Source organism: Panthera tigris, chromosome B2 (assembly GCF_018350195.1).
Source record: "Panthera tigris isolate Pti1 chromosome B2, P.tigris_Pti1_mat1.1, whole genome shotgun sequence".
NCBI classification, from domain to species: domain Eukaryota; kingdom Metazoa; phylum Chordata; class Mammalia; order Carnivora; family Felidae; genus Panthera; species Panthera tigris.
In genome coordinates, this window is record NC_056664.1 from 119054943 (window position 1) to 119081417 (window position 26475).

The 26475-nt window shown below is 41.6% G+C and overlaps 1 protein-coding gene and 2 pseudogenes across 1 annotated transcript in view; 1 reads left to right on the forward strand and 2 right to left on the reverse strand.

Moving 5' to 3' along the window:
- Window positions 1–8731: 8731 nt before the first annotated feature.
- On the reverse strand, window positions 8732–16121 carry LOC122238857 (annotated as a pseudogene).
- Window positions 16122–17223: 1102 nt separating this feature from the next.
- Window positions 17224–20267, forward strand: LOC122238858 (annotated as a pseudogene).
- A 1912-nt stretch (window positions 20268–22179) lies between these two features.
- Window positions 22180–26475, reverse strand: part of SLC18B1 (solute carrier family 18 member B1) — a 29024-nt gene continuing 24728 nt past the window's right edge. The window contains exons 11-14 of the mRNA XM_007078602.2: window positions 26354–26428; window positions 25578–25671; window positions 25437–25486; window positions 22180–24746 (exon numbers count right to left, since the gene is read on the reverse strand). Of these exons, the coding sequence (XP_007078664.1) occupies window positions 24680–24746; window positions 25437–25486; window positions 25578–25671; window positions 26354–26428 (286 nt within the window). The 3' untranslated portion in view covers window positions 22180–24679. The remainder of the gene's footprint in view (window positions 24747–25436; window positions 25487–25577; window positions 25672–26353; window positions 26429–26475) is intronic.

Below are 26475 nucleotides of genomic sequence, written 5' to 3' on the forward strand. Positions count from 1 at the left end.
CCTGGAGGATAAGAAAGCGTCTTGCTGACTGATGAACCTCATCACTCCAGCCCACATGTGTAATAGGTAAGGAAGCCCGATACATGAATGATTGTTGAATGAAATCTGCTACCTGAAACTTCAGTCTGTTTCATGTTTGAACACTGCAAATTTTTAGAACACCCTTTCTTACACTGAGATTTACATCATGTATCTTCTACAGTTTAGAACAATAAATCCAATCCTGCTTCTTGCTTCCTACTTCCAGACTATTAGATAATTCAAGGAGAGTTCTAAATCGTCTCTTAATTCTTTTATTTTTCTGATGCATTATCCTTATAAATTCCTTAAGAATGGGGCCACATTTTGATTCTCTCTGCTGCTTTTGTGGAGGCTTGTACTGTGCTAAGCTCTGTAAATGTTTTCTGATTTGTTAAACTCAATTTCCTGTCCTAGTTTTGGAATGAATCCCCTTTTTTGAAAGTGAGTTCATGTAAAGGAATTTTTTTTAAGATTTACATCTCTGATTCTAGAATCATTAATACTGGTACTTGCTCTCTCTCTCTCCGGGATTCTTTCTAATCATCTGACATAGAGAAACCAATAGGTTTTGGAGATTAATGCCTCTCATTTGTTTGGTTGGTTGGTTCTAGAGTTCAAAATCTTTCCATTCCAGTAACCGTTTTCCATTATCTGAATACTCCTTTCTTCTCCCAGTTTCCCCAGTGAGTTTCCATGTGTCCTTATACGCTAAAATGATGTTCATTAGATGCAAATTTTCATTTTGGCAAAAAAAAAAAAAAAAAATTGAAAGTGACATAGAAATTCTGTAAAACGAATAGATTGCTTTGTAATGAGAAAAAGGAAACTATTTTCATATTTCAAATTGAAATTCTATTGTCTTGGTTCACCTGACTGTGCGAATAGAACCAAAAGAAAACATATGAGAATTTCCCTTTACTCTCCAGTACCCAATTCCAGGAAATGTACCAACTTTTATTATATTGAAATCAACAGAAACCCGGATTAAATGTTATCAAATGTGGTTAGCAATGGCTTTGCCTCATATGTGTATAAAGAATAGGGATTGTGGGTGTAAGTTATTTAAACAAGGTGTTTCTATGTAACCTGAATGACAGTTTGAAATTCTTGCAGGATTAGGGAGAGTTTTGTATTAAAATAAATATAATTCTGCTTTAAAATATGTAAAGCACAAATTTTAAAGGGGAAAAGCACCCTAGAACAAAATCTCTAAGAATTTGTTTGCCCTCCCCAAGTCTTTATTTCTAATATCCATTGTTAATCTTCCTCCCCATTCCCATTATCAGAGTCCTAACTCTGTGGCCAAGCATTCCTCTTACTTACAGGGTTGATCCCACCCCTGACACGTTAATCTTCAATCAGTATTGCAAACCATTTAAGTTCCCTTAACCATTGCTCCCACTAACTAAAATTCTTCCTATATGTATAGCAAATCAAGGCAGACAACCAGAACTTTCTCCCACTTGGTGCCATTTTCTCTCTCCTGTTCTTAGCTCAGACCACTCTTCTTATTATGCTTTTTAATACACTCGCTACTGCTCTGATCCTGGAATGATGTCTCGCTAAGTCCTGCCCCTTTGACTCAAGTCTTGTCATTCTTTGTTGCTCATTTCTTCTCTGAACTTTTAATGTGCTTATGGTCAGAAGCCACATTTTGTTAGTTGGTGTTTTCATGCCATATTCGACTGTCTCTTCCCCACAGCAGATCTTTTCTATTGCATAGCTTCGACTACCTGTTATGCTGTCTCTACCTTTAGCTCAAACTTTTCTCCTGAACTCCAGGCCTGTTTATCCAACAAGACAGAGACTTCCCTAAGTTCCCAGCAAGCATCAGCCCACTTGCCAGCATCTTAGCCTATCAACTCTGCCTCCCCTCCTGTCACTGTAAATGACTGCCCACGCCCCTTTCCGTCCTTGTGCAGCGGATCCCAAAGACATATCTTTAGGAATCCTTCTCGCTTACTCAGCATCAATTTCTGCCTATTGGGTGGTTATAATCAGCATACAAATACCCCATTATATCACCTATCTTAAAAAGGAACTCTCCTGATCTGACATTCCCTTACGGTTCCTGCCCCATTTCCCCGCTCCATTTTACAACGAAACTCCTTTACGGGCTTGTGCCCATTCTGCTTTAATTCCTTTCCTCCCACCGAGATTTTGCCCCCATGATTCCACCATCTCACCAAGCTCATCGTTGATCATCACGTGACTAAATCCATCGGTCAGTTTTCGGTCCCATCTGACTTGACTTATTAGCACACTTGCCATTACCTCATTCTCAATCTGCTTTCTCTCCCCAGGCTCTTCTGGGTTTCCTTTTCCTTCCTCCTTCTCAGTTTCTGCGCTTGTTTACTTTGGATGTTTTTGTGGATCTATTTGTCGTTTTCTAGTTGCTTCTTACCGCCTCAGACCTCTTAACATTAGTGCGTCCCGATCCCAATTTTTGGAAGTCTTCTGTTCCTATCTGCACTCGCTGCCTGGGTGATTACCTTCATTTCATGGCTTTCAACACCATAAATATATTTCAGTGATGCACGGATTTATAACTTTTCGCTCAGACTTCTCCCCTGGACTCCAGATGCCCATGGCCCACAATGTCTGCTCAAAACCTGCATTTGGCTGCATAGACACATCAAATCAACACAAACAAAATTGAGCTTTTAGCCTTCCCCTCCTGCCGCTCCTACAATCTTTCGGATCTCAGTTAATGGCTTTTCGTCCTCTAGTTTTTCAGGCCAAAGCCTTTGGGGTTCTCCTTACTTCTCTCTTGGTCTCTCACTCTACACATGTTGCATCAGGAGACCTTTTGCTATTGCAACCCCGGCCCGAGCCGCCATCATCTCTGGCCTGGATTACCCCAATAACTTCCTACCTGGTTTTGGTGTCTCTGCTTCTACTTCTGCTCGATAACAATCCTATTAAAATGTAAAAACAACTGTGTCGGTCCTCTGCTCAAAATCCTTCAATGGCATCTCACTTCGTTCAGAGCAAAAAGCCAAGTTCTTGCCATGCTTACAAGCCCCACTATGATCCGGGCTCCTGTTACTCCTAACGTCAACTCCTACTAACTTCCCCCAGGTTCCTGTGGCTCCAATTGTATTGGTCCCCTTGCTGCTCCTCAAGCATGTCGCGATGGGCTATTCTGCCGCCACTACCCTGAGAATTGTCTCCTACACGGCCACGCTGCATTTAGAATTTCTCTCTACTCCTTTCTACTCCATCCTGCAAACCGCTATCAATGATTTAAAGACTCTTTAGCTCACCATAATATTAGACTCTAAAATCTTACAATGGGTTTTCTCTTAGCCTCAGGATACAGTCTACATTTTATTTGTGCTTCAGTGATCTGGTCCTTGGCTCATGTTCTTATTGTTTCCCCTTCCTCTTCCTCCTTTACCTGCCCACCCCACCCCTCCAAATCTATTGGACTCTTTTTGCAACATGCTATTCTCCCATGTCTTTGTATGCATGGCTAAGTCTACCTGAATGCCGTTACTGACTTGCCCAGCTGGTCTCAGTCACCTTTCTTGTCTTCCAAGGTAAAATGGACTCCTTCCTGGCCCTGATATTGGTCACAGCATTATCATATTCTATGGCTTTTATCATAGCATTAAACGAGATGCTTGAAAATGCTTTAGCCCAGTGTGAAGCATTTTCTAAGTGTTCAAATTTGATTATGACTCTGCTAAAGAAAGACAGTGATGATAGTGATGTTCTGTTTCCTCTTCCCGACTGTGATCCTTAAGAAAAGAACTTTTGTTCTATCATCACCATCCAGCACAAGGCCTCCCTGACAGATAGTAAGCATCCAAAAAGCTCTTTGGCTTAAGATCAAAGAGACACATACAAGGACGTTCAGAGAAACTACTTAAAATAGGAATTAATAGTGGTAATAACTGTAATAAATAAATAAAAAAAATTCGAAAACCGAAGCATCTGTTGAACAAGCTAAACCACAGAAACAAGTTCAGGGACAAAGACTATTGAAAAATGATGACTCAGAGTGAGCTAAGGTTGCTTCTTGGTTCAGCTTGTTACTAAGAAATCACATAATCACTTGCTTGCATGTGGCCGCAAAGCCTGTGTTCTCACAGATGTGCACCCAAAGTTCATGGCTCCCACAGACCTTGTGAAGTAAAGAACACAGCAGATCAGAGGAAGCCAGACAATGGGCCTATTGCTTTTTTACTGGTGGCTGGGGGAGCGGTCCTGACAGCATGCGTGGAACCACCACTGCCCCACTTCTGCACATTTTGTTTGTTGCTACATCATGGAGTTTACCCAAGATATTAGTGCAGTCAGCCGGGCCGTGCTTGCCCTATTTATCAATAAGAGAAAGGACACATGAAGATTGTTTTCATCCAGGCACCAGACAAGGTGCAACTAGGGAAACAGAATCCACACCAGTTATTTTCAGAGAACATAAGGATTCAGTTAAAGAGGTATTTGATGATTGAAGCACATGAAAGGAACACTTAGGTAACAAAGCAACTGCAAAAAGCAGCTACCACTCCTAGTGTTGGGGGGACAGAGGGAAGAGAAGGTGTTAGGGGTGAGAAGCTTTCCAGAGGGGCCTGTGTTGCCGAGCCTCCAACCCCTGAGAAGGGTGTGCTCTCCAGCTGGAGCAGAGGAACAGATCCTGAGAGGACTGTCCCCAGGGAGCTAGAACTCACCTCTCTTGAGGGGACAATGGCTGGTGCTGGTAGTTTGGAAGAAAGGCAATGACACTGGTTCTGAAAGAATGGGAACGAATTGAAAACTGGAAGCACCTGCTATCGGAACAAACTACTGGTCTGCTGCCAGGCAGATGGGACAACACTGACTGGTGAGCAAACAGAAGGAGGTCCTGTCGCCCCTCCTCCAACCTTCCGTATTCCTTTAGCGCCCCCTCTGGGCAGAATCTAATAGAGAGCCAGGCGGCCAAGGAGAAACATACTTGCCTAGTCCTAGCCCAGCATCACAAAGAATACTGAAGGGTAGGTTTGGAGCTGAAAGACAATAGCTTAATAACGAACACATTCACGTAACTGTACACCATACAGCAGTGAAAATGGGTGAAATTAGACTGATGCTTATTTACATGGATTAAGCTCACAATTTCTTATATAGAAATCAGAAATATGCAATACATTTGCATGCAATAAATCTGCATATATACAAAGTTCAAAAAGATACAAAAAGTACCAAGTAGGAATAAGTACGTGTGTAATAAACAACCAGGTCCTGGGAATGATCTAGAAAAATCTTAAGGTAGTTATGTCCCAAGAAAGGACCAGAATGTGATTGGAAGGGAATACAAGGGGTGCCTTCTTCGTGACACAAACTGAACAGCAGATCCACAGGTGATTGCTATGCAATCCTTTATACACCTCTGTGTGTCACATTGTCGTGATACGTTCTTAAATAACTTGCAATATGCGTTGTTTTTTTTTTTTAATAAGTGAATGTGTCCAGGGGCGCCTGGGTGGCTCAGGTCATGGTCTCACGGTTTGTGAGTTCGAGCCCCACGTCGGGCTCTGTGCTGACAGCTCAGAGCCTGGAGCCTGCTCAGATTCTGTGTCTCCCTCTCTCTCTGACCCTCCCCTGCTAGCGCGCATGCTCTCTCTCCCAAGAATAAATAAACATTAAAAAATTAAAAAAAAAAATCTATGGCTTCCAAAAGGAAGATCTTTCCCAACTCTGCTCCCATATCATAATGGTAAACTTTAGGAGAGGATGGTGCATAGATACCACCGACTGTGAATAGAAATCTTCTAAAAACAGGGGCGCCTGGGTGGCTCAGTCGGTTGAGCGTCCGACTTCGGCTCAGGTCACGATCTCACGGTCCGTGAGTTCGGGCCCCGCGACGGGCTCTGGGCTGATGGCTCAGAGCCTGGAGCCTGCTTCAGATTCTGTGTCTCCCTCTCTCTCTGACCCTCCGCCGTTCATGCTGTGTCTCTCTCTGTCTCAAAAATAAACAAACTTAAAAAAATAAAAAAAAATAAAAAAAATAAAGAAATCTTCTAAAAACAAAAATGAAACCAACGCTGCCAGATTCCCCATCAGAACTGAGCATGTGATCATGTCACCATATTAGTTACATTGAGATAGCACACAGGCTTCTAGTTACGCTGAATACTCAAGCACTTTCCCTATGCTCTACTGGAGAAAATTACAAAGGTCTCATTTCAAGGGAACTTTGAATATAATGGAATTATTTGTTACCATTGTGAATAATTAAACCAAATATAAAAATCTTTGTATTTGGTAGTTTCTGGAAGGTAGGCTGACATGACTTGTGTTGGTCACAAGAAAATGAATCCCCATTCCCACAGCCTAAGCCACACGGAATTCAATAGCTGTCCAATGGGACAAGACATTCATCCAAACTATGGGAAACAGTATGGTATCCACATGAAAATCTTCCACCAGGGTCACAGCAGAATCATGGAAAACTATATTAAAGCATATGAAAATACCACCCTTCAAAGATGGTGTCGAAAGTCACTATCTCTGACATTTTAGGGGCATCAAACAGGCTCAGAATAGAGGTGGTACTGTTACAAAGCTAAAGGACAAAGTCAGAAAAACCTTGTTTCTTGAAGGCATAATTCACAGAAACCCTCCAAAGTTAGTAATAAGTTTGGCTATAGTCAATGGTAGGCACCCTATAGGAAGTGTATGAATCTGGTGATTGGAAGTAGATTTCCAAGGAAAACAGGGGAAAATGCAGTTTCTCTCTTTCTGTCTCTGTTTCTGTCCCATGCCCCCCACCTTATCCTTACTCCTTCCTCCCAGTTAGGAGCCAAATACCCTCCTATGAATCCTGAAGATTATGAGCTTCTTGAAACCTGAAGAACCTTTTTTATGTTTCCAGGTATCAGGGATTCAAAGAAGAATAGTGCATGTTATTGTCCTGAACAGTAAGTATCTGCTAATCAGATGAGGGATAACACCTCCCTCTTTACCATATGTTCCATCCAAAGTAATTTTAGAGACTCTTATCCAGCTTTCAAAATTGCTCTTGAAACTAAACATTTTATTCAACTCTCTTTTATTCCTTCCAGGTAAACTTCAAAAACTAACCTAGTTTAACACAGTAGTCAGGGTCAACAGTTTAATAAAATGGTCTGCAACATAGGGAATGCCAAAGGTTAGGAATGAGACTATTAAAATGTCTCCCTACATTTATTGTCTATATAAAAAAATATAAAAAGAAAGTGAAATTTACTAGCATTTTAAGAATTGATGGACAAAGGTACTCTTAATAGGTCCATGTGTCAGAGGTCATGGGTCACAAATGGTCTCCAAGGTACCCTGAGGGGAGAACGATCCTTAATTTACACAGGATGACTGCAGATTCCTCACTAGCTCGTCCACATTCACTGCACTGTGCCATCCTGCAATTTACATGGGCCTGGTTAAGTGGCTTAACCAACTAGGCTACCATTTTAACTAAATCAACATTTACAGAATAGAATAGCTTAAAATGATTCTCGCAAAGAAAGTGCGTTAAAAAATGATACTAATGCGAACAGTCTCAAAAAAAAAAAAAAAAAAAAAGAACAGCTGACATTTCTATTCCTGGTATGAGACACATTTTTGAGGAGAATATGAAAGTTTACTTGTATATGAAAAGAAATTGTCAAAACCCACAAAGCTATGAGGAAAGGTTTTGGAATTTTTGTGTTTTACTTATAAATGCAAAAATAAATAAATATATACATACCAAGGACTCGTTAAAAAAAATTTTTTTTCCAGTAGGGATATATGATCAAAACATTTGAAAATCATTGGTTCAATATCATTCCTTTTGGCTGATATCTACATTTTAACTGGAACTTCCAGGAGACAATTTCTCTACTCAAAAGATTCCGAGGCTACAATTTAAGATGCTTAGAAAAAATATAGGGAGGAAGAAGGCCGTTCACACTGATATGTACATCACATCGCCATTGAAGTATAAAATTTAGTATACTTCCCTACCCCCATTTAGTATAAAATTATGCCATAGGGTTATTTTAGTCTTGAAACTCAGACTTTAACGTAGAAATTTTAGGATTTGACCTTAAACCTGTAAAAGGGTAATTAAATGAACTGGTACAGAAAATAAACAGAAAGATGATTTTTGTGATTTGAAAGATAATAAGGAATTTAACTTCTATGAAACTGATTCATACAGTTTGGAAACATCTTTGTATCCTTTTGATATTAAGTTGTATCCAGATTATAGTCAACTTACTGTCTTTTGTATCAATATTAAAATGATTTGTTTTCTTATATGCCAAAAAAATCTCAATCCTGGAATATTACACCTTTCTAATAGATCTTTGCCTACATTTTGTTCCAGAGTACTTTTTTTCTAAAATGCTATTTTCTTTAATTGCTCACTTAAAAAAAAAAAAAAAATCTCTAGCATTGTCGTATTATAGAGGTAATGAAGATCAAACTTTTTTTAATGTTTATTTATTTTTGAGAGGGAGATTGAGAATGAGCAGGGGAGGGGCAGAGAGAGAGGGAGACATAGAATCCACAGCAGTCTCCAGGCTCTGAGCTGTCAGCACAACGCCCGATGCAGGGTTCGAACTCAAGAACCGCGAGATCATGACCTGAGTCGAAGTCAGATGCGTAACCGACTGAGCCACCCAGGTGCCCCAAGATCAAGCTCAAACACAGCATTGACCACTCTCACAGCAGGGCTCCATTTTACATATCCCCTCCCTATTACTTATGGTAATGTGCCACCAAGTCCCCCCTCAGGAGGACATGTGGAGTCATGGGGACTACATGACTTTTTGTTCCCAATATTTGCCAAGACATAGAATTGTTCTTGGCCAGGTCGATGAGTCTTGCTTGTACTGGTGTGTGACCAAATCTAAATGAAATTTTAATTGAAACATTTCAATAAGTTAGACAGAGACAGATAAATACTGTATGATAGCACTTATATGTGGAATCTAGAAAAGCTGAACTCATAAAAGAAGAATAAGAATGGTGATTACCGGGGGCTTGGGGGAAGGAGGAATTGGGGATTCATTTAAGGGTGCAGAGTTGCAGCTAGCAGATAAATATGTCCTGGAGATTCAACGCACTGCATAGTGATTAGAGTTAACAACATAACCTAAAAGAGTATTTTTTTCCGTTCATCCAGAAACAAACAGTAGTGAGAATCTAAGTGTGAGTCAATTTACAAGCCAATATAAAAACGATTCATGAAAAAGATCATCATTAAAAGCCATAAGTTAGACTTCATGATTTTTTTTTTTACATCGGAGCTACTGCTCTGGCAATTCCTTATTCACTCTCCTGGGTCATTGGCTGTCTCCTCTCTACTGGATCATTCCACTGGCATGCAAATGTGCTCTAGTACTTAAAAAAAAAAAAAAAAAAAAAAATTAAAAACCTCTCCTGAATCCACATGTCCCTCTAAATACTGCTCCATTGCTCAGCTCCCTCTTCTAGCAAAGCTCATAGAAAGAGTTGTCCATCTGGCTGTTTCCAGCTTGTTCTCTCTCATTCTTTCTTGAGGCATTCAAATCAGCTTCCGTTTCTATCATCCCACCTGACAACTCTTACCGATGCCAACGATGACCTCCACATCTTACCTGATGTCATCCTACTTGTCTGCAACACTTGACACAGTTAATGACACCCTCTTCCCGGAAACACTTCACCCTGCTGATTGGACCCCGCTCTCTCCTTCTCCTGCTCAATGGCTGCTCTTCTCACACTCCTTTGCTGGTTCTTCCTCACCCCTTCTGAGTCTAAACATCGGAGTTTCCTAGATCTCAAGCCTTAGGTCTCTTCCCTTCTGTAACTCACTCCATAGGTGAACCATCATGGTGCTAAAAATCATCTGTGTGCTGACCCTGGGTTTTCTATCTCAGTCCTGACTTTGTCCTTCCATGCCAGACTTGTATATGCAACTGGCAGGCTTACATCTCCGCCTGGATGTTGAAAGGGCAGCTTACACGTAAGGTTCACAAAATTGGCTTCCTAATTGGCATCCCAGACTTGCTGTTCCTTCAGTGCTCTGTAGATCTGTAAATGGCAATTCCGTGTCTCCATTTGCTCAGGCCGAAAATGGGAGTCACCCCTGACGCTTGCCTTTCTCTCATACCCCCACAACAAATCCGGCAACAAATCCTGGCACCTTGACATCTAAAATATATCTATTCTGATCACCACACAACATTCTAAATAGTAATGAGTCTGTTTACCTCTACCTTCTCTCGCTAAATATGCATAAGTCATGGGGGGGGGGCATAACCTTCATTTACTAAGCGCTGTATCTCCTATTTCTAGAATAATATCTGGCACATCATAGATGCTCGATAAATAATGGCTGAATGAGTGAAAATTAAGTGAATTCAATGTGACTATCCTGGATGACGATGCAAACCCATTTTCTGTCAAAATGCATTCCTTCTACTGTAGGGCTGTGACAGAGCTTTTTACTAACCATACGTAACATCCTTTCCCCCAAACTTCACTAGTTTCCATAGCTATTGTGATCTTTGAGTAGTCCATAACTTTACAACATGTGTTGTTGTTTTTAATTTTTTTTATGTTTATTTATTTTTGAGAGGGAGAGAGAGCACAAGCAGGGGAGGGGCAGAGAGAGTATGAGCTGTCAGCGCAGAGCCCTATGCGGGGCTCGAACTCATGCACCACGAGTTTGTGACCAGAGCTGAAGTCAGACGCTTAACCGACTGAGCCATCCAGATGCCCCCAATAACATGTAGTTGTTGTTGTTGTTGTTGTTTTCAATTTTTTTTAACACTTATTTATTCTTGAGAGACAGAGAGAGACAAAGCACGAGTGGGGGAGGGGCAGAGAGAGAGGGAGACGAAGAATCTGAAGCAGGATCAAAGCTCTGAGCTGTCAGCATGTAGCAGGATACTCCCAGGGAGCCGTGACATGCAACACGGAGGCTTTTCTTTCCAGGAAGCAACTTTATTCCCCGGCGGCATGACTCAGTGGGGTTCCCACGGAGGAACTGAGCCCTGAATGACACATGGCATAGTTTTCTATATATTTTTTGCTACTCTGTCTCCCATATATGGTAACACACAAACGTGCAGTTTGATCAGGTCTTGTTACAAGGTTGTGAGGAATGTTATGTATGAGGATAGCCAGGTTGCCTTGAGGTTTTTTTTTTTTTTCTTTCCTTAGGGAGGGGACCCTACCACAAGCACAGAGCCCCATATGGGGCTTGAACCCAGGAACCATGAAAACATGACCTGAGCCAAAGTGGGATGCTTTAACCAACTGAGGCACCCAGGCACCCCCAACGTATGTTGTTATTAACAGGAAACCCAGAACTTAACCCTACTGTGAGTTGAAAAACAAAGGAGTTGTCCCAATTTTCAAAACTTCTATGCAGAAAGACTGTCTAGCTATTGACCTCTTTTCTGGAACAAAAGAAAATTTACAAACACCACAGACAGCATCAACTCAGGACAAGAAGGATGGAGAGATTAACTGTCTTTAATCATGTCACCCAATATTTTCTTCTTTGTGTCTCTTTAGAGCTAAGAAAAGCTGTTTTCTGGTAACCCTTATATAAATGTCAGAAGAGCCAGGCATCCTAAAAAAAAGTATGGTATTCATAATCCTCTTGTAAAACCAAAAAAATGGCGGATAAATGTTTAATAAACTTAATCTGAGGTAAAAAAGGGAGAAAAAGTATGAGAGAGTAAGAGAGAGGATTTGACAGGAGAGAGAGAGTGCCAAAATAGAAATGTGTGACCTGTACCTCAGTAATTTAATTTTCAAGTCTTATTAGACAGTAAGATTCATACATTAAATATGCACTTATATATATTAAATATTTTATATTAGAAAGTCTCTAGATTATTTTTCCTCAAGAAAATTAGCTTTATGAGCCTAGGAAAACACTAAGTTTCAAAGCATAAGGTCTTATGATTCACGAGAATGTACATAGTAAGCTCTTTCTGCCTGAGAAGTAGATTCTGGAACAGAAAGACTCCATAAGATTGAAGTTTCATAATTCCTTTTTTAATGTTTATTCATTTTTTGAGAGAGAGAGAGAGAGGCAGAGAGAGGGAGACACAGAAACTGAAGCAGCCTCCAGGATCTGAACTCTCAGCACCGAGCTCAATGCGGGGCCCGAACTCAAACCATGAGATCATGACCTGAGCCGAAGTGGGACGCTTAACCAACTGAGCCACCCAGATGCCCCCGAAGTATGGTACTTTCAATGGAGACCTTGGGCTACTTTCCAAATACAACCCACTGTCTACTTCAGAAATTAATTTATTACTTGACTCCATGAGATTCTCTTCCCCTTAGCTTCTAATCCTAGCAATAAATATCTTGTTTATTTTCTCCAAATTTAATAAAACTATTCATTTATAAATGATTATTAAATGGTATCTAAGCACAAATTTTTTAAGCAAATGCCAAGATAAAAATAACAATATCGTATGCCACATCTGTGATAATTCAGGATTTATCATGTCGCTGTGATGAACATGCGCATTTTAGAGAATTGCAGCATTTTTTGCACAATGAGGATATTTAAAATATCTTCCTGGGCACCTCGGTGGCTCAGTTGGTTAAGCGTCCAACTCTCGATCTTGGCTCAGGTCATGATCTCACGGTGGGTGGGATTAAGTGCTGCGGTGGGCTTTGTGCTGACAGCATGGAACCTGCTTGGGATTCCCTCTCCCTCTCTCTCTGCCCCTCCGCTGTTCCCGTGCATACGTGCTCATGATCTCTCTAAATAAATAAATAAATAAATAAACATTTTTTTTAAGTTTAATAAATATATACCTCTGGGTGTTTTGACATGTAATCCAATTCACCTGAGGGGCCGGGATATCCTTCAGATAAAGAGAAATGGTTTCCCTGGAAAATTTCCATCCATAAAGCACATCTTTTGGAGTCACAGTCATTTGAGCATTCCGCTTAAAATAAGCGAAATCAAAATTATTTCTTCATATGTCACATAGTTCAACACTCCATTCTTCTACTCGCTCTCCTTACCTGCTTAGCTGAGTGCTTAATTGTTCTGTCTAGAAACCTATATTCTCGTTCATAAGGAACAGGGCATTGTCCTGGGAAACAAGCGTTTCTGTCTTATTTGGCAATATAACAGCGTGTTCATATACAGCGACTGGAAAAGCATCCAAGGCACTGATGTGCAGGATGATTAGGGCAAAAATTGCCACGGAGATTTGAAGAGAAGAAGTGATCGTAATCAACATCTAGTGAGCTCTGAAAGTGAAAGCAGCATTCATTCAGTACTTCTAGAGAGGGAAGCATTTATATCACATAAAACTAACTTCCAGCTAACAGACTTTTTTTTTATAATCTTAGGAATATTATACCTAACTACTTTTGTGGGAAAAAAAACCCATTTCAGTTCAATGAATACAATCAGAAACTATTACAAGGATTGCACAATATGTACTATCGAATTTAAAAAAAACACAAAATTCAAATATAAGCCCACTGTACCCTTTTATTGATAGAAAGAAAATAAATTAACTCTCGTGAAAAATCATAATACGATAAACATTTCATTTATTAAATTACAAAACCTTTTTTTTCTGCTCTATTAAATGATTTACATCATGTATATTTTTAGAAGAGGAGAACAATTTTAAAATATTTGCTACTAGGAAAATGCACTACGGTACAACATCGGGAAGAAAATTCACCCAAATTGACACTCTGGCTTACTTATTAAAGACTAAGAATGTGTGCTCCATAAAAGCATGATTTTGTGTCTATTTTATTCACTGCCAAATCCTCAGTGCCCAAAGCATGAATTGTGTAGGTGAGGTTCTCTGGTGTTAGGCCAGAGGAGAAATCAAGGTCACTGCTTAGCTGGACCCAGCCCTAAGAGAACTAAACTTACTTCTTCCTTGCCTCCCTCTCTCTTTCCATTCTGCCCTCCCTCCCTTCTGTCCCCCCTTCCTATTTCCTTCCTTCCTCCCTCTCTCCTTCCCTTCCTCCCTCCCTTCCTCCCCCCCCAACCTTCCTTCCTTCACCTCCTTCCTTGCTCCTTTCCTCTTTCCCTCCCTCCCTCCCTCCCTTCCTTCCCTCCTTCCAAAGTACATACAAGGGAAGAAGTATCTCAGGCCAGTCATCATAAAGATAATCTCTGTTATAACTCAGAGAAGACATAACTTTCATTTTCTCAAAGATAAATTAATCACATAATAGAATTTTAAGAATATGCTTTTCCTAGGACATCCATATTCTCACTCCCCTGCTCCCAATTCTACCATGCAAGAGGTTTTTCCAGTTGTTTTAGGGTTTGTTGTTGTTGTTGTTGTTGTTGTTTTAAAAAATCTGGGCCTCTTAGTAAAAGCCATTCAAATATTTTTGTAGAGTAGCAACAAATAAATTATTCTGTGCTTTCCCTCATACGGAGATAAAATTCTTGGTAAAGGAAAGGCCTAAGGGCTATAAACAAGTCTGCTCATATCTTCTGCTTTGAATAGAATTTTCTATTTAAGAAATAACTTCTTAAATAGAACAATACAAATAATTTTGAGAAAAATGGTCAAGCCCTTTAGTGGACAATGTGAAGGGAGAGATATGTTTGTGAATTTTTAGCAGATTGTACAATAGATTACTAGTATGTGATTGTACTGTATATATAGTTTGTCCATAGTTATTATATTAATATAGGTAATTGGTATATACTCTATATCTATACAGTAGATTTTGAGTGCCTTTAGAGTTTAGAGAGCATATAAACCAAATGCCCACACTTTATAGGACAGGAATCTGAGGCACAGAGAAGCAGAGTAACTTAGAGACGGGTGTGCAACTTCTCATTCCTGATTCCAGAATCTTCTCCTTATATCCAAGAGATCATGCGTGGGACTGTGCTGTGATTTAATGTCTGCATCCCAGGGTCTGAGCCCCGGAGCCTTTTAAAGAACTCAATTCAAAGTGATCGCCTTAAGGAAATCTCACATGAATCTGCTAAGTGCTAGATGGGCACTTGTGGTCAATGCCTAGTGAAGACCCTTAAGCTTTTCCATCTCTCCAAGAACTATAGGGATCATGACCTACCTTCATGTGACTGAACTCACTAATAATATTTCATTGTCTCCTTTGCTTAGAAGTAGTCAGGTAAGCTGGCAAAGATGAGCTACAACCTTTTCTTTTTGAGGCTAGGAGCAGAAAGCCATATCCGTCTTTCACGTCTTAGCATCCCCCAGTTTCCTGGATGATGTTCTTCTTTGTGGCTATGCGAGAGAGAAATGGTGTTAAATAGGGTTTTCGGCTGCAGGGGGAAAGGGGCAACGGCTTCTGATGTGAAGCCGAGAGGATGACCGAGTTGCCTCTTTTCTCTGCAGCCTTTCAAAATTGTCTCATTACAATTGAGGTGTAACAAAAGCAAAGGCATGGAAAACAGCAATTAAAACATAGACAGATCCTTGAGATAGAAAGGAAAAGTGAATCATCTTTACAAACATTTGCTATCGAGACAGTTGCTATTGCTTGAAATCTTCAGAAGTAAAAGATTCAAGACATAGAACTTCCAGAGTTCCCATTTTCATGTTCATTAAAGTGATTGATTAAATAAAGCTTAACTTCTTTAGTTTAGCTCAGTTATAAAATAATGTTACCTGTCATAGGAGCACGGATGAATCATAATTTACTGCTAAGAGTGCCTACCTTCTGATTTACCATTTTGTGATTAACGGACTTAGTTGCAAGGGTGAAAAGTTACAATCGATTCAAAATTATTTGGTCAAGGAGTCACTCTAAAAAAACATACAAAAAATAATTGTGAATCTGGTTGTCTCTAAGAACGGTGCTCAGTTGGGGCTAGGTTTCGCATCTGTAATAAGGGAAAAGAATCGAAGCGCAGTTTCTGCTTTGCACTCCCCTTCTTTGAACCTCTGTCTCTCACCTAAGAGTTCAGGTCATCATACCTGCTCTATCGCCTTCACAAGGTTATTCGGAGAGCCAAAGACACAGGAAAGTCCTCCGTAAGATTACGATGGGATCACAAGCATTAACAAAAAGGAGCGCCAATGTAGCAATGCAAGGATCCTGACTGCTCAGTGTTCTTTGTTAAGTTCACAGAGCTACTGCTGTTCAGTTAAACGCATCTATGCCGTTCAGGGTGCTGTGCTGGGAAACAGCTGGGAACAGGTTGTGGACAGAATATCAAGCCAAGGCAGGAACAGCAGATGCACAACCGGGGGGGGGGGGGGGGGGGGGGGGGGGGCGGGGGGGAGGGGGCGGGGAGGGGGGTCGTCAGAGGCACAGCAAAGGCACCAAGACAGGAAGGAGGGAGCAGCTCCGGGCTCTGACACGGGCTACAGGACTGGTCTGGCCTCTCTCCCAGATACGAGATGATAATAAGTGAGTTAAGAAATAAAGGGTTGGAAACAGCATGTACAATTTTTGACAGCTTTCCTCCTAGGCAGCCAGGATGACACATCAAAATAGGAAGCAAGAAAAACAGAAAACTCGGGCCCTTCTTGTAAAACGATTTTCTCTGGATAGCGCATGCCAAAAAAAGAAGAGGACAAAGATCCCATACCCCAAAAAAAGGAACATGGAGTTAACGTTTCTGTCCTGTCCCCCACCCCCACCCCACCCCCTGGATTCTTGGCCCGCGTCCTTTGCAAGACAGTTTGAATCAGCCTCCGTGAAAGGGAAGGTCTTTTTTTGAGCAGAACCAGCCTGAACTTGACCAGAGCCGGTCTGAACTTCAACCGGTGCTCCTCTGGCCTGGCCTGGCCTGGCGTGGGCGTTCTCTTCAGCCTGGCAATGCAACTGAAGCCAAGACAGGATCTGAGATCATAATGATGCACGACAGCCTCCTGCTACCCGCATGCCCTGCTGGTTGGACAGAGCTAAACCACAGGAAGGTGCCACTAGCCAACTGGTTTTGGCCTACAACAGCAGCCTGCCCGGCTCCTTTCTGTTCTCGGAAGTTTAGGATGGAGGTGTGCTGAGCCACAGAGAATAGGTAGCATGCTCCCATTCGGAGGGCCCTGACTTCCTCAGAAGAAAAACAGTGCCGAGCTCTCTTATTGATGTCACTTGCAGATTGCTAACTTTTGCTCTGATCCAACTCTGCCAAAAGTTCATCGCATTCACCAGCAGAGACCTGTAAAAACTCTTTCGGTTGGTGCTATAGACTGAATATCTGTGTGCCCCCCCCACTCCCCCCTGCCTCCCACATTCATATGTGGAATCTTGATCCCCAGTACCATGGTGGTAGGGGGTGGAACCTTTGGGAGGTGATTGCATCATGAGGGTGAAGTCCTCACCAATGGGAGGTCTGCGGTTATAAAAGAGACCCCAGAGAGCTCCCTTGCCCCTTCTGCCCTGTGAGGACACGGTGAGAAGTTGGCAGTTTGCAGCCAGGAAGCAGGTTCTCACCAGACCTGAAATCTGCGGGGGCCTTGTTCTTGGACTTCCCGGCCTCCGGAACTGTGAGAAATAAATTTCTGTTGCTTATAAGCCATCCAGTCTACCGTATTCTGTTACAGCAGCCTGAACTGACCAACACAGCTGGATTCAAGGTCAGGGTGACCACTGCAAATCCAAAGGAAATGGATCAAAGTCATTTGTTTAATTGATGAGGCAGGTGAAGAAGCATGCATTTAAAAGGATATGATATTTGGGGTGCCTGGGTGGCTCAGTTGGTTGAGCGCCCAACTTTGGCTCTGGTCACGATCTCGATCTCGTGTTCATGGGCTGGAGCCCCTGCATCGGGCTCTGTGCTGACAGCTCAGAGCCTGGGGCCTGCTTTGGATTCTGCGTCCCCCACCTCTTTCTGCCCCTCCCCTGCTCAAGCTCTCTCTCTCTCTGTCTCTCAAAAAATAAAATAAAATGTTAAAAAAAAATTTTTTTTTAAGAAAGAAAGGATATGATACAAAAACAAAAGTGAAATCTCAGACACTTACAGAGGAAAAAGATAGATGAAAAGAGAAAACTGTCCATCAAGCTGCAGTACATTTATCGTTTTGTTGAGTCATATGAAAGCACCACACTAATCTATCATAATTCGCCTTGTTCTTTTTCAGTGAGCAAAGACATAGAAAAGCATGTCGGAGGGGCGCCTGGGTGGCTTGGTCGGTTAAGCGTCCAACTTCGGCGCAGGTCATGATCTCACGGTCCATGAGTTCGAGCCCCGCGTCGGGCTCTCTGCTGACAGCTCAGAGCCTAGAGCCTGTTTCAGATTCTGTGTCTTCCTCTCTCTCTGCCCCTCCCCTGTTCATGCTCTGTCTCTCTCTGTCTCAAAAATAAATAAAAATGTTAAAAAAAAAAGAAAAGAAAAGAAAAGAAAACAAAAGAAAAGAAAACAAAAGAAAAGAAAAGCATGTCTGAGGCCCAAGATAACTAGTTACAGGTTCTGTCGAAGTGAAGCCCTCTGTTCCCCTGGATCCCATCTGCTTCTTTTTTTCCAAAGCCGGTGGTTCCTCCAATCACCCCTTTCAGTTTTGTTTTACTTTCCAGAGGATTCTGCCCTCCTACTCAGGGACCAGGAAAGGGAGTACTTGTTTTATCTAGCCTGACAACTCTGATTCTGGGGTTTTCTTTCAAGCCATCGGAGGCCAGGTTTACACTGGCACGATGGGACTGCATGATTTCTACTGAACGAAGGCCAAATGGCCAGGAGAAGTAACAGGGCAACAGCAGCTGGGAATTTCTCTCTCTGGGCCTAAGCTGACTCTTAAGTTCATGTCATATTCTTTTTTTTTTTAGCACATTATTCTTCTATTATCACACAGATCTACTCTAGAACTTTCCTCGGGGTGGAGATGACTACATTCTGTATGGTCCTGCATCTAATCACTGCTAACTTAGGTGACGTGAATTTTCCTCACTACAGTTATGAGTCGTGATGGTATTGAGTAACGGTTAAGGAAGCCAGAGGCTTGAGTCACTTTCTAGCTGTGCAACCGTGAGCAAGTTATGTGCCACGGTTTTCTTCATCTGCAAAATAGTGATGGACTAAGTGATTTTTGCTGTTATTATTACTGCCTCAGGTCTACAAGACAGAGGCTTCATTCTGAGGGCAAGGCCCAGCGCATCTATGACCCACATCTTTAACTCTTGCTGATCAGTGGGCCACCTACCCCTGACTAATAACTGGTTAAAAGAACATGAACTAATCCACATTCTCTATTTTCTCATTGTTCCGTCTCTTTCCACAAAGTCCTTCTTTGTTCCATCTCTTCTGCGTCAGCCCGACCAGAATGGTTTCTCCTGAACTTATTCAAGTCTATTCCTACTAGATAATCTGGATGGCTTTCCTTCTAACACGACCAGAGACTCTCCCTCTGATCAATAGCCCTCTATCCTTATTTCTTGCCTCATTCTTTTGTTTAAACCTCACACGCAGAGAGAAAAACAGCTTACCAACAAGCTGGATTACTCAGGCGTCGCTGTGGGGAATTGGAAAATGGCCCCGCCACTCTAGAAAACAGGTTGGCAGTTTCTTAAAAAGAAACTATCCACTGCCTGGCCCCCTCTGGGATGACAGGCAAATCAGGGAGGCGGGGCAGGGTCACTGTGCCTCCTCTAGCCTCGTGTTCCCTGCTCTGGAAAAGGAGACAGGACAGCGTGGAGAATTTAGAGACCCCGATTTAGAAATGCTTTAGGAGATGTTTCTTCAGTTTCTTATGGGCCACACCAGTAACTAAAGTGACCCTGTGCCAAGACAGAGAAAAAAAAGCTGCAGGTTTGTGTTTGTCTGCTTTGAACACCCAGAATCCCAATCTTATGTCATAGCCCTGCTACACGGAATTCATTTACATGGGTGATCAATTAATGTGCAATATCTGCTTGGGAGTTCTCGCTCTTCTGAACCCACTAAACGTGGTCTTGAAAGCCGTGTGAAGATAAATTCACTAGCTACAGAAATGAAGACGTTGTCAGCAGATCTTACTGTTCTAGGCAGGTTGTTGTTTTTTTTTTTTTTTCCCAATTAATAATGCTGCTTTACCTCAAGAATATGTTTTCTTTAAAAAAATGTGCAGCGGCATGCATGTAATCCAATGTGGCAGCCACCTTACCATGAGATGACCGGGTTGCTTCCTCACAGACATCCTTGTTGCCTCCCCACCATGTTCTGGATCCGGGGAATGGATCTCTTAGGAATGGACTCATCGACAACCAAGTGACTCTGATTTTTATCACACAAATAGAAGAGGCAAAAGCCAACCAGTAACAGTGATAGAACAGAAAACAATAGAGGAAATGAGTATAGCCCAAAGTTCTCCAAGTGTACAAAGAAAAGGTATTAAGTTTCTCAGGATCCACATAAGAGCGAAAACATATGGTATCTGTCTTTCTCTGTATGACTTATTTCACTTAGCATAACACTCTTTCCAGTTCCATCCACGTTGCTACAAAAGGCCATATTTCATGGGGGAGGGGAAGGGAAAGAAAAGTTAGAGAGGGAGGGAGGCAAACCATAAGAGACTCTTAAAAACTGAGAACAAACTGAGGGTTGATGGGGGTGGGAGGGAGGGAAGGGTGGGTGATGGGTACTGAGGAGGGCACCTTTTGGGATGAGCACTGGGTGTTGTATGGAAATCAATTTGATAATAAATTTCATATTAAAAAAAAGAAAAGAAAAGGTATTAGTATTATGTTTAAATGAAGTATTTATCTACACTGGTTTTCTCTTAAAAGCAAAAAGAAAGCTCTATCTGAATTCATCCAACAACTGATCTTGTATCCGTCACTTTTAAAATATATAATAATGTGACAGCTAATTTGGTATTCAAATTTATCTTGAATGACAAAAATTTAAAACCGATTGTTTTTGTATTTGTATTTGTCACACTATTGTTGAACCATTGTCAACAAGAAATACACTTTGTTTTACTACTGATGACGAAATCACACTAAACTGTAAATCAAAAGTTATTATCATGCTTCCCTAGATCATTCCCTATAACTCAAACTATAAATACGCTGGGATTAGAAGTGAAGTTGTGAATTTTCTGAAGGAAACTAGGGCAAATATTTCAAAGTTGCAAGTTTTCCTAATGAAGACTAAATAAGCAGACTTCAGTTTCTTTTCATACCTTAGACAGGTATTTTTTCAGTCTATGTTGTTTCTGAGATGTACTCTTCTGTGCATGTATCTCATAAACTGAGGACATATGACAGTGATACCAAAGGAAGGTAACTGTCATAATAGTCATTTTTGGATCATTCCCTTTTGATACGATTGTATGTAAATAGAGATACCTGCTTCTTTATTTCTCATTTATTAACTGTATTTAATAAAAATTAGTTGGCTATGCAGTATTATTACCCACTTCTTTTGCCACCTAGATTTAAGAGGGTATATTTAACATATTGAATCTCGATAAATTAATAAACAAGTAAATAGAATATTACATTAAGGTATGATATTTAACATGTATTGTCTAAATCAAATTTCCTATGTAAATAAGTGGGTTATTTGGGGCAAAAATGAAGTATCATACAACCCAGCAGTTGTATTCCTGGGCATTTATCCCAGAGACGTAAAGATTTGTGTTCACAAAAAAGAACCCTGCAAGTGAATGTTCATAGCATAGTTTATTTGTGTTTATAATCATAAAATGGAAACAATCCAGATGTTCTTAAGTGGATGAGTAAACATACTGCATATCCATACCATGGAATGCTACTCATCAATATACAGAAATTAACTACCAATATGTACACGATCTAAAGAGCATTTGGCTGAATGAGAAAAAACAATCCCAAAAGGTAACATACTATAGGATTCCATTTGAACACGTTCTTGAAATGATGAAATTATAGAACTGGGGAACAGAGTAGTGCTTGCCTAGGATTAAGGAGGGGGTGAGGGTGAGAAGGAAGCGGATATGCCTATAAAAGGACAACATGAAGGATGGGACTGTTGTGTATCTTGACCGCATCTTGGTTTTAATATTGTACCGTCCTGTTGCAAGATGTCACCACTGGGGGAACCTGGGTATGGAGCAAACCTGGTCTCCGTATTATTTCTGTGTATTATTTCAACCGCATGTGAACCAGCAATTATCAAGGCGAAAAAAAAAAAGTTTCAGAAAAACGATTTGTGAATTTTTATTTGCCCTTCTTATTTTATTTTCCATTTGGATTAATTTGCATGTCTATATGTATATATGATACCTTTTATTTATTATTCTACATTCGGTCTCATTTAAAAAAAAAAAAGGTTTCTTTTAAGCTGGGTGTCTTTGTTACATTTAGAGGCATACAGATCTATAAAAATATAAACACACATACAGTGATTTCCCTGAGAGTTTTGACCCACCTTTTCATCAAAGTTCCTCTCTCTTTTCTCATGGTTTTAAATTTTTGTCATCTATTTTAGCACCTGCAAAATCATAAAATGAGGAAGTAGCAAACGTGTTTTTGCACAAAGTGTCTGTAAATACACAGGTAGACGGCGGCAGGTATTGGAAGCATCGAGTTTGGGAAGGGGGGGCAGAAACCTCTCGCCAGAAAGCCTGGAATCTTTGCGGTGACGGTCAACAGCGCTGGTGGCCCGGAGCCATGTGGCATGCGAGCCCCGCGAGCCCGGTCGCAGCGCCCCCGCTGGGAGCTGCAGGATCCATCGCCACAGTGATTTAATAGCGGCCCCGTGCGGCAGCGGCGGGAACTGCAGGTGTTCCGCGGCAAACTGGGCCCCTGGGCCCACGCTGGGGTGCAGCGGGTCAGGGGCACACTCCATCCCTGTTCCACTCCGGGAAGTGGGGCACAGGGGGCTGGGTGACCGGCCACTCCTTCTCACATGCACTGGACCACCCTCTGGAGTGCCCACAACGGAGGACTTCGGGGGAGAAGGGCAATGAAGATTTCCGCAATGAAAGCCAATTTTCCAACACGTGGCTGCTCTCCCTCATCCCCATCTCCATCATCCTTTTAATTTTCTTTTCTTTTTTTTTTTTTTTTCCGCTCTGGTGGTGTTGTTACAGGGCATCCCACCCTGGGTTATTTTTCCCCTTCAGGATTTGATTTGCTCCTATTCTTCCCCATCTCACTAAGAGGCACTCTCATCCACCCACATACATCCTCAAGCCAAAACCTTGAGTCACCCCTAAATTCCTCTCTCCCCTCCTTCTACATGAGCAGGTCCTGTTGGCTCCCCTTCCAAACACATCTTTTATGCTCCATCTCCGCCACCACCTCCATGGTCCAAACTACTCATGTCTCTCTCTCTCTCTGTCTCCAAGCTCCCGTAGATCTCCCTCCATCGTTGCTAGACAATGGCCCTCCTGAAACATGAATCAAATTCTGGCATCCCCTGTTGAGAAGCTAGTTCCTTCCTACCTTCCTAACATCCTCTGTTTACTAGATTTCAGCCACATGGGCCACAGTGTCATCTTTGACCATGACAAACCCTTTGGCACGGGCTAGGGAAGGCTCTCCCTCGGGATGACTGCCTTATTCTCATCCTTCGGGTCTCAGTTCAAATGTCTCACCTCCATGGAGAGGCCTTATCTAAATTCGAACCCCACACCTAATGACTCCAGCCACTTTCTCTTTCCTATCACCATGTTTTCCCCTTAATAGCAACTCTGTAAGGTAACAGGAGAGTCTGGTATTTATTTATATGTTGTCCATCCACCGAGTTCCAAAAAGCAGAGATTGTGTTTATTTTGATCACAGTTCAATTCCTAGCACGTCACAGACTGTCAGTTTAGAGAAGTCATTCAATAAATATTTTTGAATTAATACACTTCTTCTATTTAAAAAATGGGGGGTGAAGGGATAAACGTGGCTACTACACCATGGAAACACAGCAGAAGGTATGAGAACTACACAGTAGGGATTCACCCACTTCAAGCAACAGCACGGATTTTACGTGAAGTCAGACAAACCCCTTCCCTGAAATATAGTAAGCAATCCTGTGGGCTTGCTTGCTTGGGAATGGGATACATCTACCAGAAGTAGGTTTAAAAAAAAAACAAAAAACAAAAAAACAAAAAACAGATGACAGAACTGAAATACAGACATTAAGGGAAATGAGTAATGTTATACTAAGTATTGTTTATAAATCCAGATCATAATTCATAAAGTACGTTACAAAAGGGAAAATCTAAAGTAAGGTTGTTCTTGTAACTCTCACACAAACGAAACTTCTAGAAGAGCTGAGGGCCTGGGAATACTATGCAACTTTTGCATGGGAGGAAGGAATTTTGCCTTTTGAAAAGAACAAAACTCTTAGGACACAGATAAAGCATGCCTTTTAAAAACTGATTTCACAGTAACTATTCTATACATTTTGAGAAATCTTGGTACTACTTTGAGGCATATCAAATTAATTCATTTATTTCCCTGTTAATAAAGAAAAGGTATATTCACAGAATTAGTGCATTTAGAATAAAAAGTAAACAGAGGAATCAGGAGACCTGGAGTCAATAACCTCTTGACAGACAAATTCGATCACCTGAAAACACAAACTTGCTGATTCTCAACCGCTCTTCTCACACTTAATGTTTCACACATGGCTGGTTCAACGGGCCAGCTTTTCAGGAAAGCCCAACACAGGATTCTCCAAAAATATGTTGAGACTTTCAGGATGGTGGTGTAGGTAGGGTCTGTGGGGTTTTACGTGTAATAGTAAGAAAACCCCTTTCAACTTTGATGTTCAAGGCCAGGAGCCATCAGTCTCCCCACGGGTATCCATCCAGGATTCTTAGGGCTAGATTTCATCAGGTAAGAGAGCAGTTTGCTCTTCCTCTGTGCCGAGGATATTTTGGAGTTTCGATCTGCGTTGAAGGGAAAAAGAGGAGTACCTTACTATTTCTCATCTTAAAAAGACCCAGTACCTACACCTCTGCCTTTCCCCTTAAATGCCATCTACCAAGTGATGAGGCTTACAGTGCCCAGAAATCTTCTGCCTGAAGGAAGGGTGTAAAATGGCTATATCTTTTCCACTGCCCTGGGCTGACTTTTCTTTTTTTAATGTTTACTTTTTTTTTTTTTTTAATGTTTTTGTAATGTTTATTTATGCTTGAGAGAGAGTCAGAGAGAGACAGAGCGTGACAGGTGGAGGGGCAGAGTGAGAAGGAGTCACAGAATCCGAAGCAGGCTCCAGGCTCTGAGCTGCCAGCACAGAGCCCGACGAGGGGCTCAAACCCATGGTCTGTGAGATCATGACCAGAGCTGAAGTTGGATGCCTAACCAACTGAGCCACCCAGGAGCCCCTAGTGTTTACTTATTGAGAGAGAGAGAGAGAGAACACATGATCAGGGGAGGGTTGGGGGGACGGGGGGGCGGAACCCAAATAGGCTCCACGAGTCAGTGCAGAGCACACGAGGGGCTCCAACTCACGAACCCAACTGTGAGATCATGACCTGAGCCGAGATCAAGATCTCATGGGTAACCAGCTGAGCCACCCAGGTGCTTCGAGGGCTGATTTTTAAAGGGGAAAAAATAAGCCCAAGAACCGACCATACCTTCTTCTCTGTGCGTGCTCCCACAGGTAAAACAAGCCCATCGCCAATCCCTTTAACACAATGAAAGGGGCAGTTAATGCCAATGCTCCAAATCACACTTCTCTGCAAATGCCAGGAAGATGAAAACAAAAGGCTACTCACACTTGTCAGAGCCCAAAGACCTTGCACAGCAGCTGCCCATTCAAAGCCAATTTTCTCATAAAGAAATCCACCCAGTGTGGGTCCTATAAAAGCACTAAGAAAAGAAGAAAGCGTATTCAATAGTGTAAAAAAAAAAAAAAAAGAATTATTTCCTAAAGGCCGCATGATCCCTCAATCATAGATCTTCATTAAATTGGAACTGTAAGTACTGAAGACAGAAGCCAATTCCTGGACGGAGCACTGGGTGCGACAAAACCAATTCTACCCGATAATGATGATGTTTAACGCTTTTTAAACAATTCTAAAATTATAACTGCTTCTAAAAAGTTGGTGCCTTACATAAACATTTTAAAAACGTGACATGCACGCAAAAGAACCCTTATATGATTCTCTCTATTGTTCTCAATAATTGTATTTAAAATAACTCAAGTCTGGACATATTTATTGAGATATTCTACAGTTCCAGCATACATTTATTCCTCAGGAATAGCAAAGAATAAAAACAAAACAAATGAAGAATACTGAGACATGACCTGTTAAAGGAACTTAGAAAGGTCACTTAAGACAAAGTATATGGGGACCATTTTGATTAGGTGTTAAACTGCTGGTATAAACCAGTGATCTTGGAGTCAGAGGGTGTGGGGTTAGGACTCCAACTCTGCCCTAAATGAATTAAGTGCCTTTGGGCACCTCATCAGACCTCTCAGTGTCAGTTTCTTCAGGCAAATGCAGATAGTATTTTCCATCTTGCAGGTGTGAACGAAATGGCTACTCACCCAACTGACCACATGGCACTGAAGAGCCCCGACACAAGTCCCAAGGTACTTAATCCTTCTTCAAATCCATTTTCGCTGCAAAGAGACAAGAGTAGATCTGTTATGGACAGGGAAACCTGCGT